The sequence below is a fragment of the Peromyscus maniculatus genome, chromosome 5, assembly GCF_049852395.1.
Source record: "Peromyscus maniculatus bairdii isolate BWxNUB_F1_BW_parent chromosome 5, HU_Pman_BW_mat_3.1, whole genome shotgun sequence".
Taxonomy (NCBI): Eukaryota; Metazoa; Chordata; class Mammalia; order Rodentia; family Cricetidae; genus Peromyscus; species Peromyscus maniculatus.
In genome coordinates, this window is record NC_134856.1 from 93,602,949 (window position 1) to 93,629,881 (window position 26,933).

Consider the following 26,933-nt stretch of genomic DNA (forward strand, 5'->3'; position numbering starts at 1 on the left):
GTAGACACGTCTGACTTACAGTAAGCAAAAAGTAATGGTTCTTGACGATCATTATTGCTCATTTTCAAGTTGGAGTCATAGGAAACTACATGTGCTCATGGTTACTGTCAACTGTTTGCCTTGGTTCCTTACTCTGGGGGATCTTTGTTTTGGATCTCTCCTGCACCTCTCCTGCCCCAGGAGCCTCTTCCTATCAGGCATAGTCTGGGGAACTGTCTCTATGCAATGGCCACACTGTGTCTCCACTTTGGCTCAAGGCTGTTTGAGGCATAGCTTGTGGCCTGTTTGGATTAAATGTCCAAGAACAGGAGAACAAGGATAAGATGCTGTAATATCTCTGTGGAATGAAATGACATTTAGGTAATGGTGATATCTGCTGGGAAAATATCAAGTTTGAGAATTCTGACAATGCTGAAGTGACATCCGATCCTCTACTAAGATAAAGTTGGCCTAATTGAACAAATAAAAATCAGATATTATATGTGATTACTTTCATGTTATCTCCCCACCCAGACCCCCTGTGTGTGAGCAGGAGCCTGTGTGTGCTCATGTGCGTACAGGTGTACATGTGTATGGAGGCCTGACGATAAGGTCACATGTCAGTCCTCAGCCCTTGTCCACATTGGTTTTTGATATGAGGTCTTCAATGGGCCTAAAGTTCAGCAAGTACGCTAGGCTAGTCCACCAGTGAGCCCTAGGGATCTGCATATGTCACCTTCCCCAGCACTGGGGTTAGAAGTTTATGCCACCATGCCTGGTTTTGATATGGGGTCCTAGGGGATGGAACTCAGGCTCTCACGCTTTTTGAGGCAGGTGTTTTGCCGACTGTGCTATCGCCCACACATGCCGTAAGCTTTAAAAAGCTCATGTGTGGCTTCGAGCTTCATTAGCAAGTAGGTGAGAGGCATTCCAGGTGCTAACCTATGGAGCTGAGCCTTCGGTGCTCCACACCTTGTACTTGTCATGAGAGAGGGTTCTCTAGATTCAGAGCTTCCTCTGAATTGCAGCTAACACCTAAAGGTTACTAAAGAACTGTGTTTGAGTCAAATTATTTACATTTACGCTTATCATTTAGAACTCATTAAGCAGTTTGATATATATTTTAAAATATAACATATCCTTAACGTTAACATTCAGAAGGTGGCCAAACAGGAGATTTATAGTTTGGGGGCAGCCTGGGCTACTTAGGGGAACCCTGTCTGAAAAAAACATATCACAAGTACATATGTCTAATTGCTGGCTAATTTTCCAGTTTGGGATCACTATTTCTCTGCCAAACTATCAAGGCCAGCAGTAAGGATTTCTAAGTGCTTCTGTTGCAACAATCTTAATGGCTATTTATAGGCCATAAATGGTTGGCAAAAGACACATTTGAATCTAAACCAAAATTAAAATGTTTTAAATTATCTAAATGCTGCCAGATATTTAAAAAGGGAAGATTTGTACTAGAAAATGTTCACAGTTTGAGGAGACATTCACACCCCCCCCCCATTCTCCCAGCTCCTTGCTTCCCCTCACTTGTAGCAACATGCATACAGATTACTACTGTCCTCAGAAGGCTGTGAAAACTCCAATAGAAACAGTCACTGCATCTGAACAGACAAGCCCACTGGAAATTGAAGAAGACTGTATCATAGCGCCCAGGATGACTTGCAATGGAAGTCTCCTCCTCTCATTCATTTCTCTGATGTCATTGTCCTCTGCCTTGCTTTCTTAGGATGCCACTTGTAAGATTTCTCTTAGCTGACATCATACACTACTGATGTCTAAATCTCTGCCTTTAGCTTCTACACTTTTCTTAATAGATGTTCATTCTGTGTGCATGTGAGGACTCATGCCACATTGTAGGGAGGGAGGAAATCCTGAATGAGTAAAGTCCTGAGTGAATGTAAATTGTTGACAAAGGCATGGCCTTGTCAAACACTCCATAGCCTCAGCCTCAGAGGGCTGGCAAAGAAAGCCTTTCTTAGAGGACCAAGTACAAGTGTTGATGGTGTGTCCAGAAAATGCCCACCATAGCTTTTTTCCCCTAGATACTTATGGTATGAAGATTGCTCCCCTATAGAGACTGCTCCTACAGAGATTAGCTAAATCTTCCTCTTTAGTCCAGCTGTAGACTATAAACTCTGTCTCCTTGCTTATCTAATGTAATAACCCCACCTCTGATTTATAGCATGATATTGTGTCATTAGTTTATCTGAATGGATTTTCTATCTACAAGAACACATACCTTTTCTTCATCAGTTGACATGTACTTAAAAATTAAGACCTATAGTATTTGTGTTATGTGTTGAATACCTGCATGTATGAATGTGCACCTTGTACATGCAGTGCCAATGGAAGCCAGAAGAGGCCACTGGAATCCCTGGAAATGGAGTTACAGGTGATTGCTGGGAACCAACCCTAGGTCCGATGGAAGAACAGCCAGTGCCTGTAACTGAGTTGTCTGTCTAGCTCTATCTATTTGATTTCTTAAATAATTTGCTTGTGCTCCAGTTTGATTTTGAAAGCACTGATGCATGCCTTCTCCACATCTTCTGTGTGTTAAACCTGACTAAACCCTTCCAGGGGCTGCTGTGTTCTTTCAGTATTTCTTCATTCAAGCACTGAACTGTCATTCAGCTAATGAAAATGGATTCTCATACACTGAAACCCAATTGGCTCACTTCATAGTTTTCACCTGAGTTTGAGCATTTTTCTCTTTTAGTCATGATCTTATCTATTTACTATACTTCCCTGGCCACATTTTAAACAATGGTTACCTCATACATTGTTCTAGAATGTTTGGTATTTCCAGCTGGCTAGGGCTTAGATGGCATGGTTATGGAGCAATCTTCCTTTGCAGCTTTGATCAACACAAATTGGATTCTATTTTTTTTTTTTCTTTTGGTTTTTCGAAACAAGGTTTCTCTGTGTAGCTTAGTGCCTTTCCTGGAACTCACTTGGTAGCCCAGGCTGGCCTCGAACTCACAGAGATCCACCTGCCTCTGCTTCCCGAGTGCTGGGATTAAAGGCGTGTGCCACCACCGCCTGGTTTATGTTTTTGTTTTTAAAGAGGGAAAGAACATGAAATTCGATGAGTGGGGAGATGGAGAGGATCTGGGAAGGCTTATGAGAGGGAAAATATGATCAATATACATTGTACGAAAATATCAAAAAATAAAAACATTTGAAAATGGTAAAGAAAATGCTCTGCCATCAGCTTTCCATGACCACATGGGTCTCTGTGCTACTGCTAGCTAGAATTCTCTAAAATGAGAATTGACTGCACCCCATCTCCCAATCAGGGCTGTGGGCATGTTATCCTGTTCTCAGTCTCTCCTTCCAGTTCAAGCATGCATGGCTGCTCTGTGCAAACTGGTCTTGTAGATCCCAGAGCATAGCATGGGATTTTGTTATTAGTTTCTCTGAACAGATTGCCCCCTCTACAAGACTGTCTACTCTTTCCTTATGAGCTGATACGTACTTGAAAATAGAGATTAAGGGTATAACTTCAGCCTCTGATCTAGTGACATATTTTTTTTTTTTTTGAGACAGGGTCTCATGTAGCTCAGGGTGGCTTAGAACTTATTATGTAGCCAAGAATGACCTTGAACTTCTGATCCTCTTGATTCCACCTCCTGAGTTCTGGGATCAAAGGCATGCACTACCTCACCTGGTTTATGTGGTGCTAGGGATTGAATCCAGGGCTTTGTGTATGTTAGTCAAGCACTCTATCTATGGAAGGGTAGGTCCAGCTCCTTGCTTCTATCTTCTCATGGCATTTTTTTCAGGACTTCATGATAGTATCACATGAATGTGGTGGCTACCTTGCTCTTTCTATCTTCTTTGGGGCTGCAGTCTTCAGCCCAAACACCAATTCTCCAAATTTTTGGCCCGGAATCTTTTTGATATATTTATAATCATATGATAGGAAAAGAACTTTTGTTTATGTCAATTATTTATTGTTTTTTTACTATATATCAATATGGCAATATGATCATCTGACCATATGTAAATATTTATCCTATTAAGACTGAGAATTTAAAACTTAGTTTTGAATGTGGAAGTCAACTACATGCTAGCAAAAAAATAAATAAATAAAGCATTTTGGTTGGAAAGTGACTGTTGACAACAAGTGGTATTATGTGAAAGAGGTATCCTGTAGTTGGTTTATCTTAAATCTTGTTGTGAACTGTAAAATTATAAAAATAAATATTGTTGTAAAAATGTAAATTTTTACATTTTTGCAAATTGTATTACTATATGGTTTAATAGAAGACACTGACTGTCATCTTATGTCTGCTGCTGACCTGAATCTGTTATACGATTTGTTTTGGTATGAGATCTGTGAAAAACATTGGACTTCACATAGGCTATATATGTAGTTCATCATTGGGTTGTGTATATATATTATAGTTGGAAGGACAGCAGTATGCCACAGCCATTTCAGATAACTGTGGATATTTTATTTTGAAAATATACCCGAAGTTGATAGGCACACTTTGTCAAATAGGAGATTCAATGTGGAATCTAAAGCCACATTCACAAAGCTACATTCTATATTATAGAAAAGTCTGTCGTATTTTAGTGGATCTTTTACCCAGGCATGATGCCGAGTGTGATGAATTTATATTTTGCTCTAAACATTGATCTCTCATAAGTTATGCAGACCTTCCCAATTTTGACACATTTCACTGCATAATACAAAAAAAGCCACATTAATTAATATCACTGCCAGTCTCATCAGAGCAGTCCTTGATTATTATGAAGCTGTCAGGAATGGAAATCACTTTTCCAAAATTTAAATTTTGGTTGGAAAGCTCAAATTATGTATTGTTGGCAACAAGGACTGTTCGTGTTTGCCTTGTGGCGACAGCTCACCTCATTCATTTTGCAGAAAATCTCTGCAAAGCATCCAAGACTGGAAACACTAGAGCTTCCTTCAGAGGGTGCCTGGTGAAAAGGGTACTTAGTTCTGCTTTCATCTCCACAAGGGGCTTATCATTCTCCTCCTCCTCCTCAAGAAAATCACTGTTTCAACACAAAAACAAAACCCTACCACACACTCTGTGTTGTACACAGAGAATATTCAAGAGACATGTTCCAAGATGTAAGATTTAAGGGCTTGGATGTGGCTCAGCTGTACAACACATGTGGAGAAATGATAAGCTCTTAGGTGCAACCCTAACTCTCTCTCTCTCTCTCTCTCTCTCTCTCTCTCTCTCTCTCTCACACACACACACACACACACACACACACACACGCTTGGGGAGGGAAGAAGGGGAGGGAAAGAGGAAGGGAGAGAAAGAGGGGAAAAGGGAGGGGGAGAGGGATGAGAGGAGAGAGGGAGTAGGGAGAAAGGAACGGGAAAAAGGAGAGGAAGAGAGGGAAGGCATGGTGGGGAGGGAGAGACACAGAACACAGACAGAAAGGGAAGTCCTTATTACATGCCATCATTTCTTCATGCTTTCATAGTGAATGTCATAAATTGAGGCATGTAGAAAGCATGTGGAATGAAGAATACAGTAGCTAGTATGTTTTGTACCCACTGTGATTTATGATACAGAGCTTTTACACCACCAGTGCAAAGTTGCTGGGTATGTGTTATTATTATGACTATGGTAAAAAGCATTTTGAGCTCACATCTTCCTTGAAAGGGTTCAAAGACACCTAGGTTCAATGTGCTGCTCTTGAGAAACTGTTACTCCAATACCAAACTACAATAGACCCCAAACACATTTTGTTACATGTATCTATTTTGTTTGTCTGTGTTTCTCTGTGTGCATGTGTGTCTGTGTAGTGTATGTGAACACACACAGTAGGGATGCTACCTGATTGGTGAAAAAGTTTGCAGCCTGAGTTAGAATTATAATCAGAGACTTTGTAACAAAGGCTCCATTCTGAGCTGGGGATATCTTGAAGTCGTTTCATGATCTTCCCAACCTTCAGATTCAAGAGGACCCCCTAATGTTTTTAATTATTTTTGTGAAGGTTTATTAATTCTTGCTACTTTGAGGATTTTGAAGAACAGTTTATTTATATAGTTCTTAAGTACCATTGTGAACTCATAAAATATAAGATGAACAAAGATTTAAATCTCTAAGGCTCACTCAACCACACAAAGTAGCACATTCAGGAAGTACACAGTGTCTTCAGGGATGGTGGTATCCCTGTCTCATCCTCAGATTGACAGGACCTCCTTTATCAGAAAAAGGTCACAGTAGGGTACATCTTCATTGCTAATTATAGCAGAGTGTTTGCCAGAATGCCTACTGCCTCACATCCAGATCCCATTTGAAGTTGACATCACCTACAATAATGTTAAACTCAATATTCAACTTCTCACTGTGGTGTGGAGGGTATGCATGCTCAGATGGAAGCATGGTTCTTGGTCCCCTCACGGGACAGCCTTATCAGAAAGAGACAGAGAATGAGCTCACACTATAGTCCTACTGCCACTGTGTACAAAGCGAATGTTCCATATGCATTAATGTGGTTAGAGCAGTCCCTGTTTTTAAGAGGTATTTGTTTTATTCTGTTCCTATAAGGTGACAAGTACTGTCTTGGAGATGTTCAACTAAGGACCTTCAAAGGCACCAGGAATTCCAGAAAAATAGTAAAGTCATGTTTCTGAAGTGCCCTTGCCCCCAGATTGTCAAACTGCAGGTGCAGAGTAGAAAGTTGCAGGGTGATAAGACATCCACTCCAGGAGAACACATAGCGAATCTGTCTTTTAGCCAAGCTGCCTTGGAAATACAACACAGAATCACCATTGGCCTTATTAAAATATGCATAATTCAATCCATAAAGCAAAAGGGAGGTCCCTTCTGTAACATTTCTCCCATGTACTCTTAAAATAAAAGTCATCTTGACCCTAGCTAGCTGATCTGTGGAGGCAGAGTGCCCAATTAAATTACCTTCATTATGAAAGCACACAGGCAAATACTTTTTTTTTTTTATAGCACATGACTCTGAACCTATAATAAGCATTCAGGAAAAATAGCATAAAAGCTCTTTTAGAATTATAAAGAGACTTTTAAATAATTGGTGATACCTAAAAAGGTCAGAGAGAATGCCTCACCATGGAGGGTTCAATGGGCAGAGACATTATAAAACTGACATTTTTGTAATGAGAGAACATTTTAATATTCATTCTTTAGGGGCTAGGGCAGGCTTTGATTAACCATTATATTCAAAGAGACAATGAAGACTTTCAAAACAAACCATAGTTCTATCCTTGAGATTTACATTAGTATATGATCATAAATTGTATTTTCTAGTGCTGAACACGTTACTAGTATTTTATTAGGATTTACCCACTCAATCCTCACAATAACTTTATGAGCACTGTTACTTGCTACTACTACTTTCATACTGACAATGACCATTGCTCAGAATTCAAATCATTTGTATAAAATTATTGAGACAGTGAGTTTTGGGCTAGAGTCAAAACCCAGGGTTGCTAACTCTGCAGTTTCCCTTTCCTAACTATAGCTTCGGTAGCTTTCTGGAACATCCATGATTCTCTATCATATCATTATTAACGAGTGTATAAAAAGCACTTCTACCCAGTGGGCACTTTTTCAGTACATTCTATTCCACCTTTACTCCCTTTAAACAGGTTGCAAATTCAGGGCCTGACTTCAGGGCAAAGAATTGATATAAAATATTTACCTAGATGATAAAACTCATTACCATTTCCCAAACAGTTGAAGCACCCTCAGTCGATGAACAAGCATTTATAGATGGGTGACTGGGCACCATTCTCTGTTGTATGCCTAGTTGTAAGGTGGTCTCTCTTCTCCCAAGAAGTTTAAAGCCGAATAGATGAGGGCATCTTATCTTTGTTCATAACAATATTTAGTGTGAAACCATGGCATATTGCAGTGGTAGGGGTCACGCCAAAGCACAAATAGCCAGGCATGATGTCCATTTCAGCAGCATGTTCAGTATTAGTTTATATATATTTATATCCATCTGATTTGTTTACTTATTGTTCGTATACCAATGGCTAATAAGTGACCAATTTTAGGCTCTTACTAATTTTCCAAACTGCCTATTTAATACCTATGTTAATAACAACAAAAAAGTATTTGGTAAAGTGTACTACCTTCAAAACATCACAGCAAAGGGTCGTTTTTGGAGTGTATAAGGCCACACCAGGCCTTACACATGCAAAGAAGACTCTATCACTTTGCTATATTGCATTTCCAGTATAGCAGATATTCAGCCATGACTCCCCAGACAATGATGATACTCCAATATTCAATTTAATGCATTTTGATTAAAAATAATCATCCTCCAAGTATCTTTTAAAGTGCAAAGCAGGTAGCTGGAGGAACTTAGAATGGAGAAGGAAGTTGGAGATAAAAAGGGATACTGGCTGGAGATGCTCAGCCACAAATATCCATGTGACAGGAAATGGACTGGAGCAAGCACAGTGTGCTAGAGGGTATTACTGCTGCTGGGAGATGTTGGGAGAGATTAAATACAAGAATGAGTATTTGAGAGGCTGGGGAGATGGCTCAGCTGGTAAGTTGCCTATTGTGCAAAAGTGAAGACCTAAGTGTGGTTGTGTGGGTCTGTAATCCCAGGACTGGGAAAGTGGATAGAGGCCATAGGTTCTAGGGGCTCACTATCCAGCTAGTCTAGCAGAATAATGAGCTTCAGTTTCAGTAACAGACATGGCCTCTAAAATATGGTAGAGAGCAATAGAGGAATACACACTCATTGACTTCTGGCTTCTACACAAGCACAGGTGCAAACACACATGAGTGCACACATACCTGCATGCACCACCTCCCACCAAACACACAAAGAAAACATTAAAATTAATAAGTATTTGATTGCCGCCATAATCTGGTCCAGTGAGAATGACGACCCCAAATAAAGATGTGGAAAAGAGGGTATAGTTAAGAAAATAAACAAAACAAAACAAAACAACAACAACAAAACTTAGACCCTGGTATCCGATTAGGTCCAGGGATTGGAAAAAAAAGAATAAGTGCCTGGGATTTCTAGCTTTGATTGAGCTTGTGGAAGGTGGAAATTTGACACATAATAACAATGGGTCAGGGGAGGAAAGATTAAAGAGCTCTCAGGGTATGCTTGAGGCTTCCACACAGTGAAAATGCCAGATGGTGGAGACATGATCCTGACTGCTTCTAACATTAGGATTTAGTCCATATATTCTGTGAAGCAGGCTTTGGGTTCAGCACTTTAAACAGATAACATTCCCCTACTGAGAGCCCTGTTTAAAAAAAAATTACAAACTGAAGAGAGGCTAGGGTGCTTCAATTACTTTCCAAAACATACACAATGAGATGGCAAACCCTGGACGTGAATCTATTCCTTTCTAATTCTCAACTAACTCTAAATTACTTTTCTGTGTAATTATTAAAAAGTTCAATTTGAAGAATGGGATAAAAACTTTCTGTTTGACCAATGTCAGCATGTGTGTTTAATACCCTAGTGATGTAAAAAGAATTGCATTGACTTCACTTTATCAAGGATCAAGAGGCAATTGCACAAAGGAGGGCTGTATCTAGAGATCAGGATATACTCACACTCATCTACAGCCATACTCTGGTCACACGCTTGCCAAATGGACATTGGTTTAGCATCTACATCTATAGCATGGCCGGATCGCTGGCTTTGGGTGAATATTGATTTGAACAAGAGATGAAGGGGCAAATCTGTTGAGGTTTCACAGCATGTGAGAGTCACAGAGGCTATGCAGCTTGGCTTTAGTGACTCAGCTCACAGCCAAGAGATACCCATTCATAAAGTGGAAGCTGTTTCCCAACTTCTTGTGGTGAAAGCCCCTAGATCTTTGGCAGGCACCCCAACCTGGCACTCAGCTGAATTGGTGCTGCCAGGATGCAGACAGGCCTCTACCCCAGGGCTTCATTTTCATGTTCTAGAATCGCTGTAGGCTAAAGGGTGAGAAGAGAAAGGCCTCTAGTCTCCAACAAGTCCAATCCTACCATGATGACCCATGGAAACTCTTAATTTTTGTTCTAGAAGATTCTAACTCATATTTTCCCCCAAGAGATAGGCTTGTATTGAATCATATCACATCTTACAAGTGATTAGCATGGTGAGATTGCTCACAGGCACTAAGCATTGTCTGGTGTGCATTTATTGTTCAGTTTATGAGAGTAATTGCTTTTATCAATGATAGCCAAAGAGTTAGAAACAGTCATGTGGGAGCTTTCTAAGCATTTTCCTAAGTTGTTGAATTTGTCAAGTTTTATTGAATCATTATTCATTTTAAAATAACGTTGAAAATAGCAAGTCCAAAATAGCTCAAAAGTCAAACTCTGATCATATTATATCTATTAAGGATAATAAAGACCTAGCTAAGAACACTGACAAAATATCAATAATTAAAAATATGACAGTTATAACTCACTTTCCCTTGGAATGCATTTATTTTCACCTTGTTTCTCATAATAAACTATCAATAGGTATTAGCTGTGTATTATGCTCCATGAATTGAACTATTTCACATATTTAGCATTCCTGGTATATATATATATATATATATATATATATATATATATATATATATATATATATATATATATGTGTGTGTGTGTGTATACATACATATATACATATGTATATATATGTATATAACAGGATGCTGACACAGTATATAGGTAAATAACTGGGGTAGCAGCCTCTTCATCATGAGCATAGGATTTGTTGTGATTGAAATTCTGGTCCAGCAGCATTTTTCACTTTCCACAAGGGAAATCAGACAGAGATCAGGGAATACTGAGGAAATTCCTAAGCCTCTGTTGACTCCAGGTGTTAAACCAGATGGCTATGCAGGTAGTAAGAAGGAATCAAAACAAATTAACATGGAGGGAGCACAAACATCCCACTAACTTGACTTCATTCCATTTTAATTCCTATAATTCTGATATCAGGGTGTGCTCCTAGCTATGTCGCCCAGGTGGAAGAAGCAGGGGATTGATTCAATTCAGTACAATCACTCATGAATGTCTCTATAGCACATGCATCACTTTCCCAGGCAAGAGAAAAAATTCAGTTAAGCAGACAACATAATTACTGGAGAGATGGGTTAGTGATTGAAAGCATCAGCGGCACTTTCAGAGGACCCAGGTACAGCTTCCTATATCCACATGGAGGCTCACAACCATCTGTGACTTTAGTTCTAGGAGTCCCAACAGCCTCTTTATGGTCTTTGGGGAGGGGCAGCTGGCATGCACATGGTGCACATACATACATTCAGGTAAAATGCTTCTACACAGAATCTTATTGCAACTCTTGAGCATGTTAACTTAGCTTTAATTGAAATGTATTATTATACAAAGTTTGATTTAACTCACAAAAGAATCTTTTTCTAAGTATTTATTTGGAAATAATTTGTGTGTGGTATATGTGTGGGGTATGTGTGCCTTGGCATATGTATGGAGGTCAGAGGATAATTTTGTGGAGTTGATTCTTTCCTTCCACTTTTATGTGGGTCCCAGGGATTGAACTAAAGTCACCAGGCTTCCACAGAGCCATCTTGCTGGCCTCCATTGACAATTTATTGATTACAAGATATGCAAGTGGCAGGAAATTCATTTGTATTGGTTGGTGTTTTTAAATTCAATGAAGGAACATTAAGAGATGCCTAATAAGAACTAAAGTCACAATCCATTAGGCAGTAGTGTCAGGACAAAAACTGCAATTTGTAGACACAGTTACCTGTGCCCTTTTACAATCTGACTGCAAGAAGAAAGAATATATAAATTAGTACAAATAATACTTAGAAGCAAGAGATGCTCACACTATCTGTTTCTGCAACCAAGTGAGCATTCCTGAGTGGACAGGCATGGATGGCTGTGGGTACCTCTCAGTGTGGCTGTTGGATTTTTCTGTTTCATTACCACAGAGCTAATGTGCTATTTTAAAAAGCATTCCCATTCCATGAAAGTGAAAGGAAAATGTTCAGGCGCTAGGGACATAGTTTAGCTGGTAAAGTACTTGCTTAGCATTCGAGAGGCTCTGAGTTAGATTCCCAATACTGCATAAGCTGAGCCTCGTGGTACATGTCTGCTATCCCAGCACTCTGAAAGTGGAGAGAGGAGGATCAGGAGGCCAAGTTCGGCCTCAGCTGCATAGTGAGTTTGAGTCTAACTTGGGCTGCATGAGACTTGTCTAAAAGGAAAACAAAATAGCTTCATTCTCTTAGGATTTTTGACAGAGTACATCTCTCTGTGTTGCTCCACAGACTTTGGCTATAGTTTTAAGGAAGTGGAATGGTGTATGCTGGGGGAGATCACATAAGCAACATTGTGCCTAAATGTCTGCTGGATCAAAAGCTAGATGTGAATTTTTGCCATTAGATTTTCTTACTTTTACAGAAGAGTTCATGGTCCAGAATGCCTTTCTCTGTCCTTGGAGGGGAAAAGCTCACCCATTTTCAGGGTCTATCCTAAACATTATCATCATCAACATCACATTTCATTATTCTGGAAATCTTCTGTTTGGTTCTGGCTCCTCTCTCTCAGCTATGACTTTTGTTTTAATGCCACACTGTTATGTTGTTTTGCATTCTTTGTGTCCACCCTGCCCCTGCCAATTGTTTCATGAGAGTATATACTGCACATGAATGCCTATAATCCCCAGCCCAACTGTACTCTTACCTCTTCTTTTGTGCTGTCTACACTATAGCATGATGGAGCATGTGATAATGAACTGCTCATAGAAGTGATCTTCATCTATATTGAAGGGTGATTTCCCTGCCCCCGCCCATTTAAATCTTTTAGTATTTCTCTATCTCATTAAAGTATGAACTTTCACATTGATTTTTGACACCATGTACTGCCTGCTAATAAAAATGATCTTCTGTTATTTATTGTGTCTAGGAACCTCCTCCTCAAGTATTCATGCCATGACCAGAAATGACATATTGAAGACTTCTTTAATGTCCTGCATAGCATTGAAATGGTTTTTATTCCAATTGATCCCAAAACAGCTAGGACGGAGATCTAAGTAGATTCCTCTGAGCTGAGGCAGAGGCAACCCTTAATGAAGTGTGAACTGGACAGGGCATGCCCGTACCTCACATCTCCCAATTCCTTTATCTTCCGTATTTCTACAAAAGTGGATTTTGCTTGCAGGATTAGGCAAGAGCTCTTCTACCACATTATTTCTAAGATCTGAAACTCACTGTGTTTTCTGAGAAATATGTTAACCACCTACCACACAGGAGTTTTAATGTGTGTCCATTCCTTCAACTGAACACTTCTTTCATTTGGTTACTTGAATCAGAGATTATGATTATTTTAAATCTCATGATGCACAATTCTCATGCTATAATTGATAGCCACATGTGCTTAAATAGATGGATGTTCAAAATCAATTTTGGTATGAACTAGGCAAAGCAAATATTAAAATAGATTATGCCTCTGGACAAACTCTCCTCTGCCATGAAGGAAGTTTTTTTTTAAAGATTTTATTTTATTTTTATTTATGTGTGTATGTCTATAGGAGTGTATGCCACCTGCGCAGGTACCTACAGAGGTAGAAGAGGCTGCCAGATACCTTGGACTTGAAGTTACAGGTAGTTCTGAGCCTCTGAATATGGGGACCGGGGACTGAACTCTGGTTCTCTGGAAGAGCAGTTACTGCTCATAACCTTTGTGTCATCTCTTCAGTCAAGAGAAGAAAGTTTTACTCATGTGGAAAAAAAGTGTGCCTGAATAAAGCCAAAAGATCAAAAGATTTCTTTTTGTTTTCATTACATTAGAAGATGAACATGTTGACCAACAAGGCCTCCAGCAGGAAGCACTGAACAATTTGTCTTCTCTTGCAGTGATGTCTAGTTATGCACTTTATGTATAATCTCTGGAGAATAATTGAACAGAGAATATTTTAAAGGACAGAGAATCCATTCCGATTTCCCAAGTCTCTGTAGATGAGAAACAACTTTGAATAGGAAGTGAGTATTCCAGTAAGGAAACATCCAATTTACCTAAGATATTGTCATATTGAGTTCTTGCTTCTGTCCATAGCAGTTTTGGGATGAATGGCATGAAAACGTTTATTTTGATAATGATCATGTTAATATGATTATACATTTTATTTTAACTTAATAAGTTAAGTTTTGGGGGAATGCTGCTTATCATTTAATTCATGATCAAATCATTAACTGTTGGTGACAATATAAATATGGTGTGAATAATACAAGCAAAGAAAAGTAGGACAGAGTTTTAAGTTTCTGCGAAAACATATGCTCATATATTATCTATTCTGGGTTTTGCTCATCAGAAAAGCAGGTGCTGTCTCAAAATATTACTACAACATGCTCATTAGTCTGCAGGTGGGACACAAGGCATTTCAACCCGTCCCTGAGCTAAATTCAGGGGAGTATTGACACACAGCCAATGGCTTGCATATGCCATTGTTGTTCATCAAACTTAATGTTATCGCAGGTCTCCTGCATATGTGTTTTTGGGGCTCAGTTCCTAGTTCAGTGCTTCCAAATCCTGCTGATCCCTGGGTTGGAACAAAGCTCTCCAAGGCAATCAACTGCTCTGGCCATTCCAGGTGCCAAACACACACACACAATGCCCTTTTATTTATGGAAATACACACAGATCTATTCTGCATGCACTCGGAGCTCAGTACAAATACCACCCCTTTCCCACAGGCGACAGGAAGGATGTGGTTTGAAGGACATGGTTGCTTCATCTGAATGTGCAGTTGTTCTTCAAAAGACCTCTTGTTTTCATGCTGGGTGGACGCTCTACTGCATTTTAGAAGACACAGCCCAGCCATGCCCCAAATCTAACATTCATTTCTCTAAAGGAGATCATGGATACTTCTTTACCTTCTACCCCTAATGGAAACAAACTGAAAATGTGCTCATAATCAAAAGACATTTCTGTGAGCTGTTGACCTAGCAATTCCTTATGCATTTGTCAGTAACAATAATACCATACTAACATTAGCAGTTAAAATGGTCAGAATTACCCAGTGGATAAATACATGGACTGCTCCTAGCAGTGGAAAACACAAACATTATAGAATGCACCCCCACCACCCACCACTCACCAAGCTGTAATATAGTCAGGTCCCTCACTGCCATAAAAGTAAATATTTGCAGAATTTTCTTTGTTTCACCTGAATGCAAATGTGAGCTACACCATCACTGGCTGCTATTTAACATGGAAAAGTGTAACAGGCAATATGAAGTACTGATTCCAGCATCTCCATTACCTACTTCCCTCAAATCCAATGACACGCTCAGAACAAGTAAGCATGGAGTTGCATCTCTGATTTCACATAGCCTGCATCCTGGGAGCTCATCTCCTTCTTTATCATTTCAGAAACACCCTGTATTCTGAATGCCTACTCCACAGCCCTACTCCCTTTTGGTTTCTCCCCTGCTCTTGACTTATCTCCAACTACCAGGAAGTTTGTTAACCTACATATGATCTCCTACTTGGGGTCTAACATCTCACTTCTTTCTAATGGTCCAACTAAATCCAATACTTAAAATCTTGCTGCAAGTATGCTTTTCCATTACATGGTAGAAAAGTCTTTTACCTTAAAAAGGATGCATTGTTGGTTACCAGTTGCTTCTTCAGCTTTGCATAGAGAGTCTTCTCTCTATGTCCCCTTGTTCAGTCACTAGCTCACTAGGAGCTACACTTTAAGAAAAGTGTCTCAGCAACAGGGTAAGTCCATTGCCGTGACCTGTTGCTTCTGAATTCCTTCTAGTTAACTCACTAAGTTTTTTCTAACCACTTCTTGTTTTTCACCTGTCAGTTGTAGAATGTGTGATCTACGGGAGACTCCCTAGAAGAAATATAGCAACAAGAATCAAGGAAAAGAAGAATGGAGATTTGATAGGAATATTTTATTGGTAACACTCAACTTGAAATACCATGTCTGAGAAATTGTACACAACTCCCTGTGCCAGGTGGAATATTACTCTCACTCCAGCATATTATATAAACGTCTGCATTTTCTTTCCCAAGTAGAAATAAATGACTCTGGATGAAATGTCTGTGCCCTGGTTCTTCAAGAGTCCATGTCTCACTCCAAGATGCCAGGAACATTTCACCTTGTGTCATGCTCCAAGCTTTGTATAGTTCTTATATAAACCTTGGTCTCCAGACACATTCCAAACTGAATTTATTTCACATTCTGATCTGCGTTTATTCCATTCCACTCACTTAAAATTCCAGTTGTGATTTGAACAGACACACTTCATTTACTTTCTGTGCTGTGTGTCGTGAACCACTTGTTAGGTCTCATTCTGGGAGGTGGCCTTCAATCCTTCATGTGTCTCCGTATCAACTGATTCAAGCTTTGTTTTATTTGTAAGGGATGTCATGACCTTCAATGCCATCTTTCTTGACAGTTTTTGAGACTGGAACATGAGAGATCTGCTAAAATAATATGATAACTAATAGCACTCTTTCTCTTACACCTATACCATTTACTTGTCATGACACAAAGCTAGGTACCAATGAAGCATAAAACTCAACTTATCTCTTGTGGTCTATCTTATCCAATTTTCTATATACGGAATTACATAAAATGAGGTAACTTTATAAAATGCCTGAGACAAACACAGTTTAGTACTATATAGCTTGAACAGGACAAGTCACTTTGGGACAAGGCCTTGAGGAAGGTCAGTTCTCAAGGAGGAAGCATGCAACCCATGGAAGGGAACTGATACTTTGGTGTGAGTGAATTTCCTGAACAAGGTTTAAGGCAGAAATGACAGGTAACTTAAAAGAGTCAACTATCCCTGAGAAAGCAAAAGACAGAAGCAGCCACTAAACCACATAGAGTACAGCACAGGACTGAAGAAATGCTATTGCAATCCCTAAGCAATGGTTGACCACCATTAGCCTCTTTCTTTGTTTACTAATGTATCAGCCATATGTGTGCCTGTGTGCGCATGACTGTGAGTGAGTTCTCTCTTCATCTCTCCCTCAGGGTTTTTCAGGAAAGCTCAAAAATCTTTGTTTTGCCAGAAAAATTCCTAGTCTGACAGAGTAATGTCTTTCTTTACTTTGAAAAACTCCCTCTGACTCAACTTTTAGTCTTTCCTTTCAACTGAAATACCATGGCTGATCACTTTGAATATCCTCCTGCCAATATCCACAGCTCCCCAGAAATTCCTGCCACTGATGCACAGTCTCCTAAAAAATTTCAGCTCCAAATAAAGTCACTATTTTATTTCTGCTCTTAAGAGTTTAGCTGTTAGGTTCTGATAAATTCATGTGACTCCATGGATGAGTTCTGGGGAAAAGCCTTTGTCTTCAACATTCCTAGGACCTCAACACTGTCCAGACTCCTGTCTCCTTTTCCTTTAGATTTTAATTTGTCTTTCCAATCCAACATGATGTTCATCTCATACCTCCACACTCTCAGCAAAGTCCTTTGGTCCTTAGAGGTAAAGTAATCCAGGAAGTGAAAACCGGTGTAGCTATCTCTCCTCTCATGAATTTATCCCAACCAGACTTCTGTACACTCAACTCATAAGAAGGCTTATTTTGTTTTTCTTATTCAACCCCAATCTTCCCACCTCTATTCTGGATCCTGTCTGCTCCCTTTTTATCTATTTATTGTGTAGAACTTTGGCTTCTCCCTCCCATTGTCCCTGTGCAGCAGGGCCTTGGAGCTGGTGGCTGATTTTAGGTTTTGGTTCTCTACTATTTACTGAGCTCTCACAGATGGCCTGGCTCCAGGCACGGTGTCAGTCTTTACATTACTGTCATTTGCAAAAACTATAAATCAAGGTTTTTATCTACTGCGCCTCCCCCAGGCTTGGTTTATCAGAACATCACCACTCCTAAGCATTTTAAGATACAAATGGAATAAAAACTCCAAATGAAATCCTTCCATGCAGCCTCCTACCCACTCTAGCTCCACCCTTTCTCCTTCTTTGCTTGTGCTGTCTATCAGGGTCATGTGGACTCAGCTCAGCCATTATTCTCCTAACCAATCTGAACTTGCCTTCAGTTCCTGTCCGTCCCTCCCAGCAGCTGCTATTTCCAGGGTAATCAGTAACTTGCTGGTTGACTGCTCTTGACTACAGGTGTGGAGTCTAGTGCTACCACCAATGGGGTTTAACACTGCTGACCACTCCCTCTTCAGAATTCTCTCATCTCATCGTAACATTCCCTGAACTTCCCCCAACTGTCCTGGACATCCCTTCTCTGGTTCTTTTTAAAGGTCTTTTTATTTACTATTATTTCCCTAGATCTAGCCCAATATCCCTTCCATGGCTTTTTTTTTTTGTCTTTTCCATTTTTACTCTGACTCAATCAGTTAATTCTTACTGTAAAGGCTTGAAACGTTGGCAAGCTCCCTCTCTCCCAAAGAGTCTCTTGTACTGAAGGTGCCATAGTCACAGTCCATTTAGAGGGCTCAGGTACCAGGCACCTCAGATTCCAATGACAATTTAATTTAACCATTCTTTATCCTGCTGGTTCTTTTCTTTTCTTTTTTTTCCCCCTGAGACAGGGTTTCTCTGTGTAGCTTTGCGCCTTTCCTGGAACTCACTTGGTAGCCCAGGCTGGCCTCAAACTCACAGAGATCCACCTGGCTCTGCCTCCCGAGTGCTGGGATTAAAGGCATGAGCCACCACCGCCCGGCCTGCTGGTTCTTTTCATTGTGTCTTTTAGTATTTTCTTCATGACATAGCTGATATTTATGAATGCACTTCTCAGTTCCCTCTGTCTTGAGCTAGCTCTGCAGCCTCATTTCTTCATCCGCTGTTCTACGCATACTTCTGTCATTTCTGTATCCCCTAGTCCTGAGCCCATGTTCCTGTCTACCACAGGACCTTTGCACACACTGTCTTCTGCCTCTGCTGTTTCCTTCTTTCCTGTCTTTATGATCTTGGCTTAACTGGAGGTTCTGAAAAGAAATAGTCCCTGAGTACTTCTTATCTACTCAAATCTCATTACAAAATCTGTATTGCTAATTAGATATAAAGAGATGAGCTACCCTTGTGATGTAGGAGAGATCTATCATCTCCACACTATTTCTAGTTTAAATAATGGAGCATAAAATATTTCAGAGTAATATATGATCATGTGGTTATGTGCTTTATTTTCCATAAAGCATGTAATGCAGTGGTTCTCAACCTGTGGGTCATTACCCCTTTGAGTTTTGAATGATCCTTTCACAGGGTTGCATATAAGATATCCTGCACATCAGCTATTATGATTATATATATATGTGTGTATACACACACACACACACACACACACACACACACACACACACATATAATTTTGCTGCTGTGATTAATCACAGCAGCAAAATTATATAAACTAGCAATAAAAATAATCTGGTTGGGGATCACCATAACCTGAGGAACTGTATTCAAGGGCTGTAGCATTAGGAAGATTGTGAGAACCACTGATGTAATGGAATCTTAATATTTGTGCTTAAATGTCATGTCCACACAATTTGCCATCCAAACTGAGGAACATTTCTCCATGAAAGAGGATGATATAATGATACCAGGAGATGCAGGAAAACTACAAACTGCAGAAATCTCTGCCAGAGGGGGACATGTCACCCCAGCTTTGGCTGACATAACAGGACCACTATGTAGAATTCTCTGTGCAGAATAGAATGCTACTGGAGTCATAGCTGATCTCATGGTGGATGAAAGCAGGTAACCCATCTTCCATAGTATAGCACACATAAGATTGCATTCATCATTCTGAACTTTATCAGCCCCAGTTCTGTTTATCTTTTCTTTTTTTGCTCCCCGCAACAAACTGATATTAATATTTCAGGAAGTACCTATCTGATCAACAGGCTTGGTGAAGCTAGGAGGCATTATGGGTTGAATGTGCGGTCCTGGAGGATCATGTGTTTGAACATGTGGGCCTGTTGGTCACTTTGCTTTGGAAGGTTATAGAACCTTTAGATGGTTGAGTCTTGTGGGAAGATGTGGGTCCCTGGGGTTGAGCCTTGGGGCTTTGTAGCCTGGCAGGACTCGCTGTTCTCTGTCTGCTTCCTGACAGTGTGGCCAGATGCCTCAAGCTCCCACTACATGCCCGCCCCCCCATGATGTGTCTCCCCTCAAACCATGAGCCCAAATAGGCTAGCCTTCTGGAAGTTGCTTCTTGTTCAGTATTTGGTTCCAGAAACAAGAAAGGTAACTGACTCAGGGGGCGAAGAGAGAACAGGAAATCAATCTTTAGAGACGCTACAGTTGATTACAGGATAACTATTGTCTTCCCCCCTGAGAGACGAAGAAATTTATACCCAGGCCTCAGCTATGACTCGGCGCTGCCAGTGTAGACAAAAGCTGCCTGGCTAGAGCTACAGTTCAGGTCTCCACTTCTGGTTCAGAACTAAGTCCATTTTGCTAAGTTCCCTAGAGGGCGACAGCACACCAACAGCCCACCTAGAGGGAGACAGACAGACAGCACACCAGCAGCCCACCTAGAGGGAGACAGACAGACAGCACACCAGCAGCCCACCTAGAGGGAGACAGACAGACAGCACACCAGCAGCCCACCTAGAGGGAGACAGACAGACAGCACACCAGCAGCCCACCTAGAGGGAGACAGACAGACAGCACAACAATGTGCTTTACATGCGCTGTCTGCCACCACACTGAAATGCCCGAGAAGCACATTTATACAATTGCTGCCGAAAGGGACAGTGCCTGAGCTCTGAGGAGGTGTTTGCTCTGCCTGTGCACACTTCCTTTTTAGGCACTAGCTTCTGGCCCTGTGACAAGGACTTGAAAGGGCTTTAGAAGGCAAAACACATCTCTGATTTTGGCAAGTCATTGTATCACACCCATGTTTAAATCCCAAGTAAACTGAAAGGCCCCAAATATGTTCTTTTACTATGTAGTCAAATTCTGCTTTAGAGGTGTGATGAAGAGCCAGGATGTAGGCAAGCTACCTTGGGGACAGCAGAGCATTTCCATCACACACAATGCATACATAGCACTGTGAACTCTCCAATCTAAACATCGGAGAAGAATTCTTATGCACTAGTGCTTTGGGGTTTAGGAGATACAGTCTTTACAGAATGGAGCCATCAGCTTCTTAAGGGAAGATTTTCTTGGGCTGCAATTGCTGGGGAGGGAAAGGCTTAGTGTTTATGTCTCCTAAATGCTGGTAAGAAGCCCATATAAATTGCAGAGTGTTTCAATATTCAGAATCCTTCAAGTTCCAAAGACCTACACCCTTCCTCCTTTTTCAACTCTATTGTGCTATCTGTACAACGTCCTAATAAAACTCAAATGTAAACTTTGCCATTTTCAGACTAAAGAATGATACTTCATTTATTTCACAAGAAATATCTCTTCAGACAGACAAGACTTTCATACAATCTTTGTTCTGACCTAAAGAGAATTCTGTAAAGGACACTGAGAAAATGAAAATAGCTCAAAAATCAATTAAGCCATTCAAATCACAGCCAAGGATAACCTCAACAAAACCCATTTGAAGTTAGCTGAACTTGATAAAGAGCCAAGAAAACATTTGATGACAGTCAATAGATATGTTTTATAAAAATCTTTGAAATTCTTGGTTTGATGCTCATGACTAAAATGAATAAAATGTGTAATTGAGGTGAAAAAGACAAACAAAGGACCTTCTCTATTTGGATAGCCTGGGTAGGGTGGAGGGAGCATGCATGTATGTGGAAGGTTTGCGTGGAGGTCAGAGGTCAATTTTGGCCATCATACCTCAAGCTCTGCTGATTTGATTAGGCCAGCCAGCCACTGGGATCCAGTGTTCCACCTATTTCTGCTTCTCTAGCACTGACATTATGTGCCACTTTTCAAAAGATTTATTTTTTATTTTCCGTATGAGTGTTTTTCTGCTTATATGTATGCACACCACATGCATGCAGTACCCAAAGAGGCCAGAAGAGGGAGACTGGAGTTACAGATGGTTGTGAGCCATCATGTGGGTTCTAGGAACCAAACCTGGATACTATGCTAGAGTAGGAGGTGTCTTTACTGCTGAACCATTTGTCCATTCCCCTGAGGGTTTTTGTTTGTTGTTTGCTGTTTGTTTGTTTGTTTTTGGAGTGGGTTCTGTGGATTGACCACAGGCCCTCATGTCTGTGCAGTTAGTACTTTACCAACTTCACCACCTCCCTCATTTAGAGGTGAGCTTTCTTTGCTGGGAATAGGCTTTTATACAGATCAGGTAACAAACCCTCTCCAGTAAGGAAGCATAGGGAAGCACCTGGGAGTCAACAGAGTCCACCCTGGACCTGCAGACTGGAACAAGATGAGGAGAGCATCTTGACTGAAAGAAAAAATAATTATAAATATCCAGAAAACTATTCATAAGTAAGTTTAATGTCTATTGCAGTCTGAGAGTTTGTTTCAAGGCCAAGGATATGCAGTCCTTTTCTAAATTAAGTTATCTCAAGGTATGTTTATCTTCAATCCATGCTTAAGTTCAGTTACAGAGTCCGGGATAAAGTAGGATAAGTAAAGGTATTTAATTATTGTTTTCTTTTCCAGATCCTCAACAGAGTAATTACTGAGAAACTCTGTTGCCCAGAAAATGTCTATTAGAATTATTGAGTACCAACGAAACTACAAAGCAGTGAGAGGGAGGATGCTGTATTTATATCCTACACCACAATCAATGCTTTTGGGTCGTTGGAATACATCTTTGCTGGGGCGGTATCTTGCATCTATATAAGTTTAGAATGGTTGAAGTTCTCATCTGTCATACACTGTTGTATTCATTTGAATGTGTGGGCTTTATTCACATCCCAAAACAATGGTCTTGTTATTTAAGTATCTCCAGGTCTGAAACACTGAAGGACTGAAGGACACTTCAGCTTGCCAGTAGGTATCAGTGTGGCTGAGTGAGTTCTCCCAAACCACTGCTGCAATGGGCTTTTCCACACAGAGTTTCTGAGTTATTGTAGAAATTTAGATAATATGAATAAAACAGCAAGACAGTCCATGCATAAGCATGTGTTTAAATCCATAAAATGCTTGGGATCCTCTTGGCAGTTCAAATTAGAATTCAGAATGATGAAAGAGATGTAGTTCTTATATTGTGTGCTACAGGTAGCTTATTTCATCCAAGCCTCCACATTCTCATGATAAGATAATCTCCACCTTCCTTATATAGTACATAAACCAAAGTGGGTAAGATGAGTCCACTTGTCTACAGGTACTCAGACCGTCTTTTGCTGGAGTTTGTTCAAAAGCTGCTAGCTGGACTCCAAAGTAGGCACTACCACAACTTGTCCTTGACTTCTTGGGAAAGATAAACCACCATTCTTCCTTACAAATTTTATGATTCTCCAGGCAGGTACATGATTGCTTTGACTGTATATGCAGCTCTGTGGGAACTTCTGTGTGCACACATACATGCAGTGCCTGGTGAGCAGACAGGATACACATTTCCCCCCTAGATATTGAGTTTCTAGAAGTTATTGGAAATTCCTGCAAGTTTTGCTCTCTGGCTATCAGCTTCTGCCTCTGTTCATGCCCTACCAGACAGGCATTCCACCCCAGCAGACCGGGTGTGATAATGGAATCACCTCATGTTTGCTTGATATAGAGCAGTGACTGGCCTGGCACCAGGCCTTTTCTATGTCTTAGAATGTGAATGAAAGTGTTCTTTCCATTGCTCAAATGTTCCTTCTCTTTTAAAGCTACATAGTTTTTTAATTAGCAAGTTTCTTTATAGCATTTTTATGTCTTCAGTTTTCATTGCCCCAAACAAAAGCAAAGTAGGAGCCCTACACTACAGAAGAGGCCTGTTTGCTTCTGGCTATCACATCTCATCCTTTTCTGTTTCCCCAATTCATTTTAGAGTGCCTATTCTTCCCAGGGACACCTACAGAATTTCTGATTATCGTTTGTGATTAGCCCAGAGATGACTTCCCCACATAAATTTCTGTGCCGTATCCCTAGCTGGGACACATTTATTTCCTCCAAGCTCCCTCTAAGCACTTTGTTTGTATCATTGTTATAAATATTAATGTCTCCCTTTGCATTGTTGTTCCTTGTATACGCATCTTATCTTCCTCCCATAAACAAGGCGAGTCTCCTGGGGGAAGGGCTGACATTCCCTCTCTCTGCCATCACTGAGGCTGCACATCACAGGGCATTTCACAAAGAAGAGACTTAGCCTTTATTTTGTGACTTGAATTGCACAAGAGGTGCCTGGCTCCTGGGGAAAACATTGATGTGAAACCAGTCCTGCTTCTGTGATAAGGAGGGGGAATGTACTTTTGTTTACTGACTCCCTGTTCAAGGTTCATTCAGGTTTTATATTCTTTCTGGATCTGGCTTGTCAGATTTTTCCTCTTTGGTCATCAGTAAAAGATGAAGGAAAAACAGAAGGAAAAAGGAGAGAGGGAACGGAGGGAGGGGAGAGAGAATCCAGTAGTAGTCAACACAGAATAGGATATAGCCTTCTTGGCCAGTTCTGGCATCACCTGGTATGCCACTATAATAAACAAGAACACACACATTCTAACATGTTATTGCAGTTTGAATGTTTTTATTACAAAGACATTCTAAGTACTTGCAATGGTATACTAATTAGACAAACTGGATCATTGCACTGGATCACTGCATAAGACATACTTATATCCAAACACCAGTGTACTCCTTAGCAGTGTGTGGTATTATGGTCAATTGTTTTTTGTCAGTTGAAATAAAAACTTTTCCCCAAAATATCGAAGTCACAATTCCCCCCAAAACTCTCCTTAGATGGAGGAAAGCTAAAATCACTATTTCCTGAGAAAGCTCTTCATTGCTCTTGCCTGTGCCTCTACCAGGGCAGGATACAGTGTAGATATTTGTCCTTTTCCAAAGCACAAATATGTGTAGAAATTATAGTCACATTAGCATATGTTTTTTCCAAAGCTGCAAATGAAAATTTCAAAAACTTACCCCAAACAATGATTCCTTAAAATGAACAAAGCCAGAAGAAGTGTCCTTGCGACCATCATAAAAAGCCTAAAAGACAAATGTGCATATGTTCTGGAAATACCACCTTCACAAAGCCACTCTGATGCTGTCCAGTGGAAATATTAAATCTGATGCTAATAAGAGATGTTTATCCACTGGGGTGGTGGCGGTGCTTGCCTTTAATCCCAGCACTTTGGAGGCAGAGGCAGGCTGATCTTTGTGAGTTCCAGAACAGATAGGGCTGTTACACAGAGAAACCCTGTCTTGAAAAAAATAGAAAAGAAATGCTTTTCCATTAATTAATAAATCCCCATGCTAATCTCTGCCTTTTTTTGTAAGACAGGGTTTCATGTAGGCCAGTATGACCTCTACTTCTCCATTTAGCCAAGGATGGCCTTGAATTTCTGACCCTTCCTCTACCTCTCAAGTGTTGGGATTACAGACACTTACCACCAAGCTTGGTTTCCCATGGCTCTTTGGATGAAATTCCTGATAGTATGTCTATTTTTGATACTAGATTTAATTCATTAGTAGGAAGTACTTCCAGTTTGTCTTAATTTTTCTCAAATCTGAAAAAGTGGCCTTCAATAAGGTAAAGGTGACATTATTCTGTCAAGTAGCCTGTACTCTAAGAATTTTTCATAGTGGGAAAATTTGATATTGGAAGTTTGTATGTAGAAACAATTTTTGATAGAAGCAAATAAAACATAAAGTTCAAGTGGATTTACTAATTCTTTAAGACAGGGTCTTTCTTTGAAGCCTACTATAGCCTAAGAACTCATTATGTAGGCCAGGATGGCCTCAGACTCCCAGTGATCATCCTGCATCACTGGGTAGGTGAGGAAGGTGGGACATGAGGGATTCCACATACTCTGTATAGAAGAATTTGAATATCTGACTTGAGTCTGTTAAGGTTTGAGGCAGAACAAACACAGTGAAGGTGATTGTTTAGGAAAACTATGCCATGATGTTATACAAGTAATAAGAAGTTAGAGATCAGAGCTGGATGGATGATTCATGGCGAAGAGCTAAGCCTCATTATTTCTAAAATACTGTCATTTTAAAGGCAGAACTTGGACATTGTGATGCCAAGTCTTGATGAAGGAGGAAATACCAAAGGAAGAGAAAGGAATGTGGGGAACCCTGGAAAGGGAAGAAAAGTCCCAAGAATTTGGATACCTCCTGGTTCTAGTGCTGCTCACCATGATACAGTTTTAAGAACAAAATGGGAATTCAATACAGTGTTTTCTCCTCCTCTAAGGTACCAGGTCCTATCTACAGACCACACAATCTTTAACCTCAGCAACTTTGGTCATTATCAAAAGAGAGAGCCAGGGATGGCTTAAGTGGAAGTGCAGAGAAATCTGATAGAAAGGAAACTGGGGAGATTGCTCAGTGGGTAGTATGCTTGCCACAAAAACACAAGGAACCAAGTTCAATCCATAGAACACATATAAAAATGCTGGGCATGGTGATGCATGCTTGCAATCCTTTCTCTGAGGAGGCAGAAGCAGGCAGACTCCTTGGGCTTTCTAGATAGCAAGCCTACCCAAATCAGCAAGCTCAAGGCTAATCAGAGACTCTGTCTTAAGAAACAAGTGAACAGCTCCTAAGGAATGATACCTTAGGCTGCCCTCTGACCTGCACACATGTATGTATAGCTTGGGTGCTTATACAAATACACACACATGTCAAATTGGTTTTAACTCATGAGGAAAAGGTACTCATAATGAGTGACATGGAAGCTCTTATCCTTCAAGCTCTTCAGGTCTATTGTACTGTGTTCAGCTGAGGAAGTTGCCTGCTTGGACAATGGCCACAAGTCGAAATGTTCTTCAAAGTAGGCAGACATTTTAGATGAGTAATGAATGACTTAGCCGAGTATGAAAATATGGTAGACTTTGACAAACTAATGAAATAAGACACCCTAGATCTTCCTTGATTTTCTTCCCAAATACCCAAGAACTCAAAGCTGGAATGCAGCCATAGCCACCTGACTCATGCTTTAGTGGGAATGTGCACA

The 26,933-nt window shown here is 40.3% G+C and overlaps 1 protein-coding gene across 11 annotated transcripts in view; it reads right to left on the reverse strand.

Moving 5' to 3' along the window:
* Chrm3 (cholinergic receptor muscarinic 3) overlaps positions 1-26,933 on the reverse strand; it is a 483,981-nt gene that overhangs the window by 182,312 nt on the left and 274,736 nt on the right. For 3 of the 11 annotated variants that reach the window (XM_076572920.1, XM_042278204.2, XM_042278206.1), the window contains one exon: positions 24,893-24,958. The exons of 7 other annotated variants lie outside the window; for them this stretch is intronic. In XM_076572920.1, coding sequence (XP_076429035.1) covers positions 24,893-24,951 — 59 coding nt within the window. In that variant the 5' untranslated portion in view covers positions 24,952-24,958. Of the gene's footprint in view, positions 1-24,892; positions 24,959-26,933 lie in introns of those variants that run through there. One more of the 11 variants, XM_076572923.1, reaches the window with a different exon arrangement.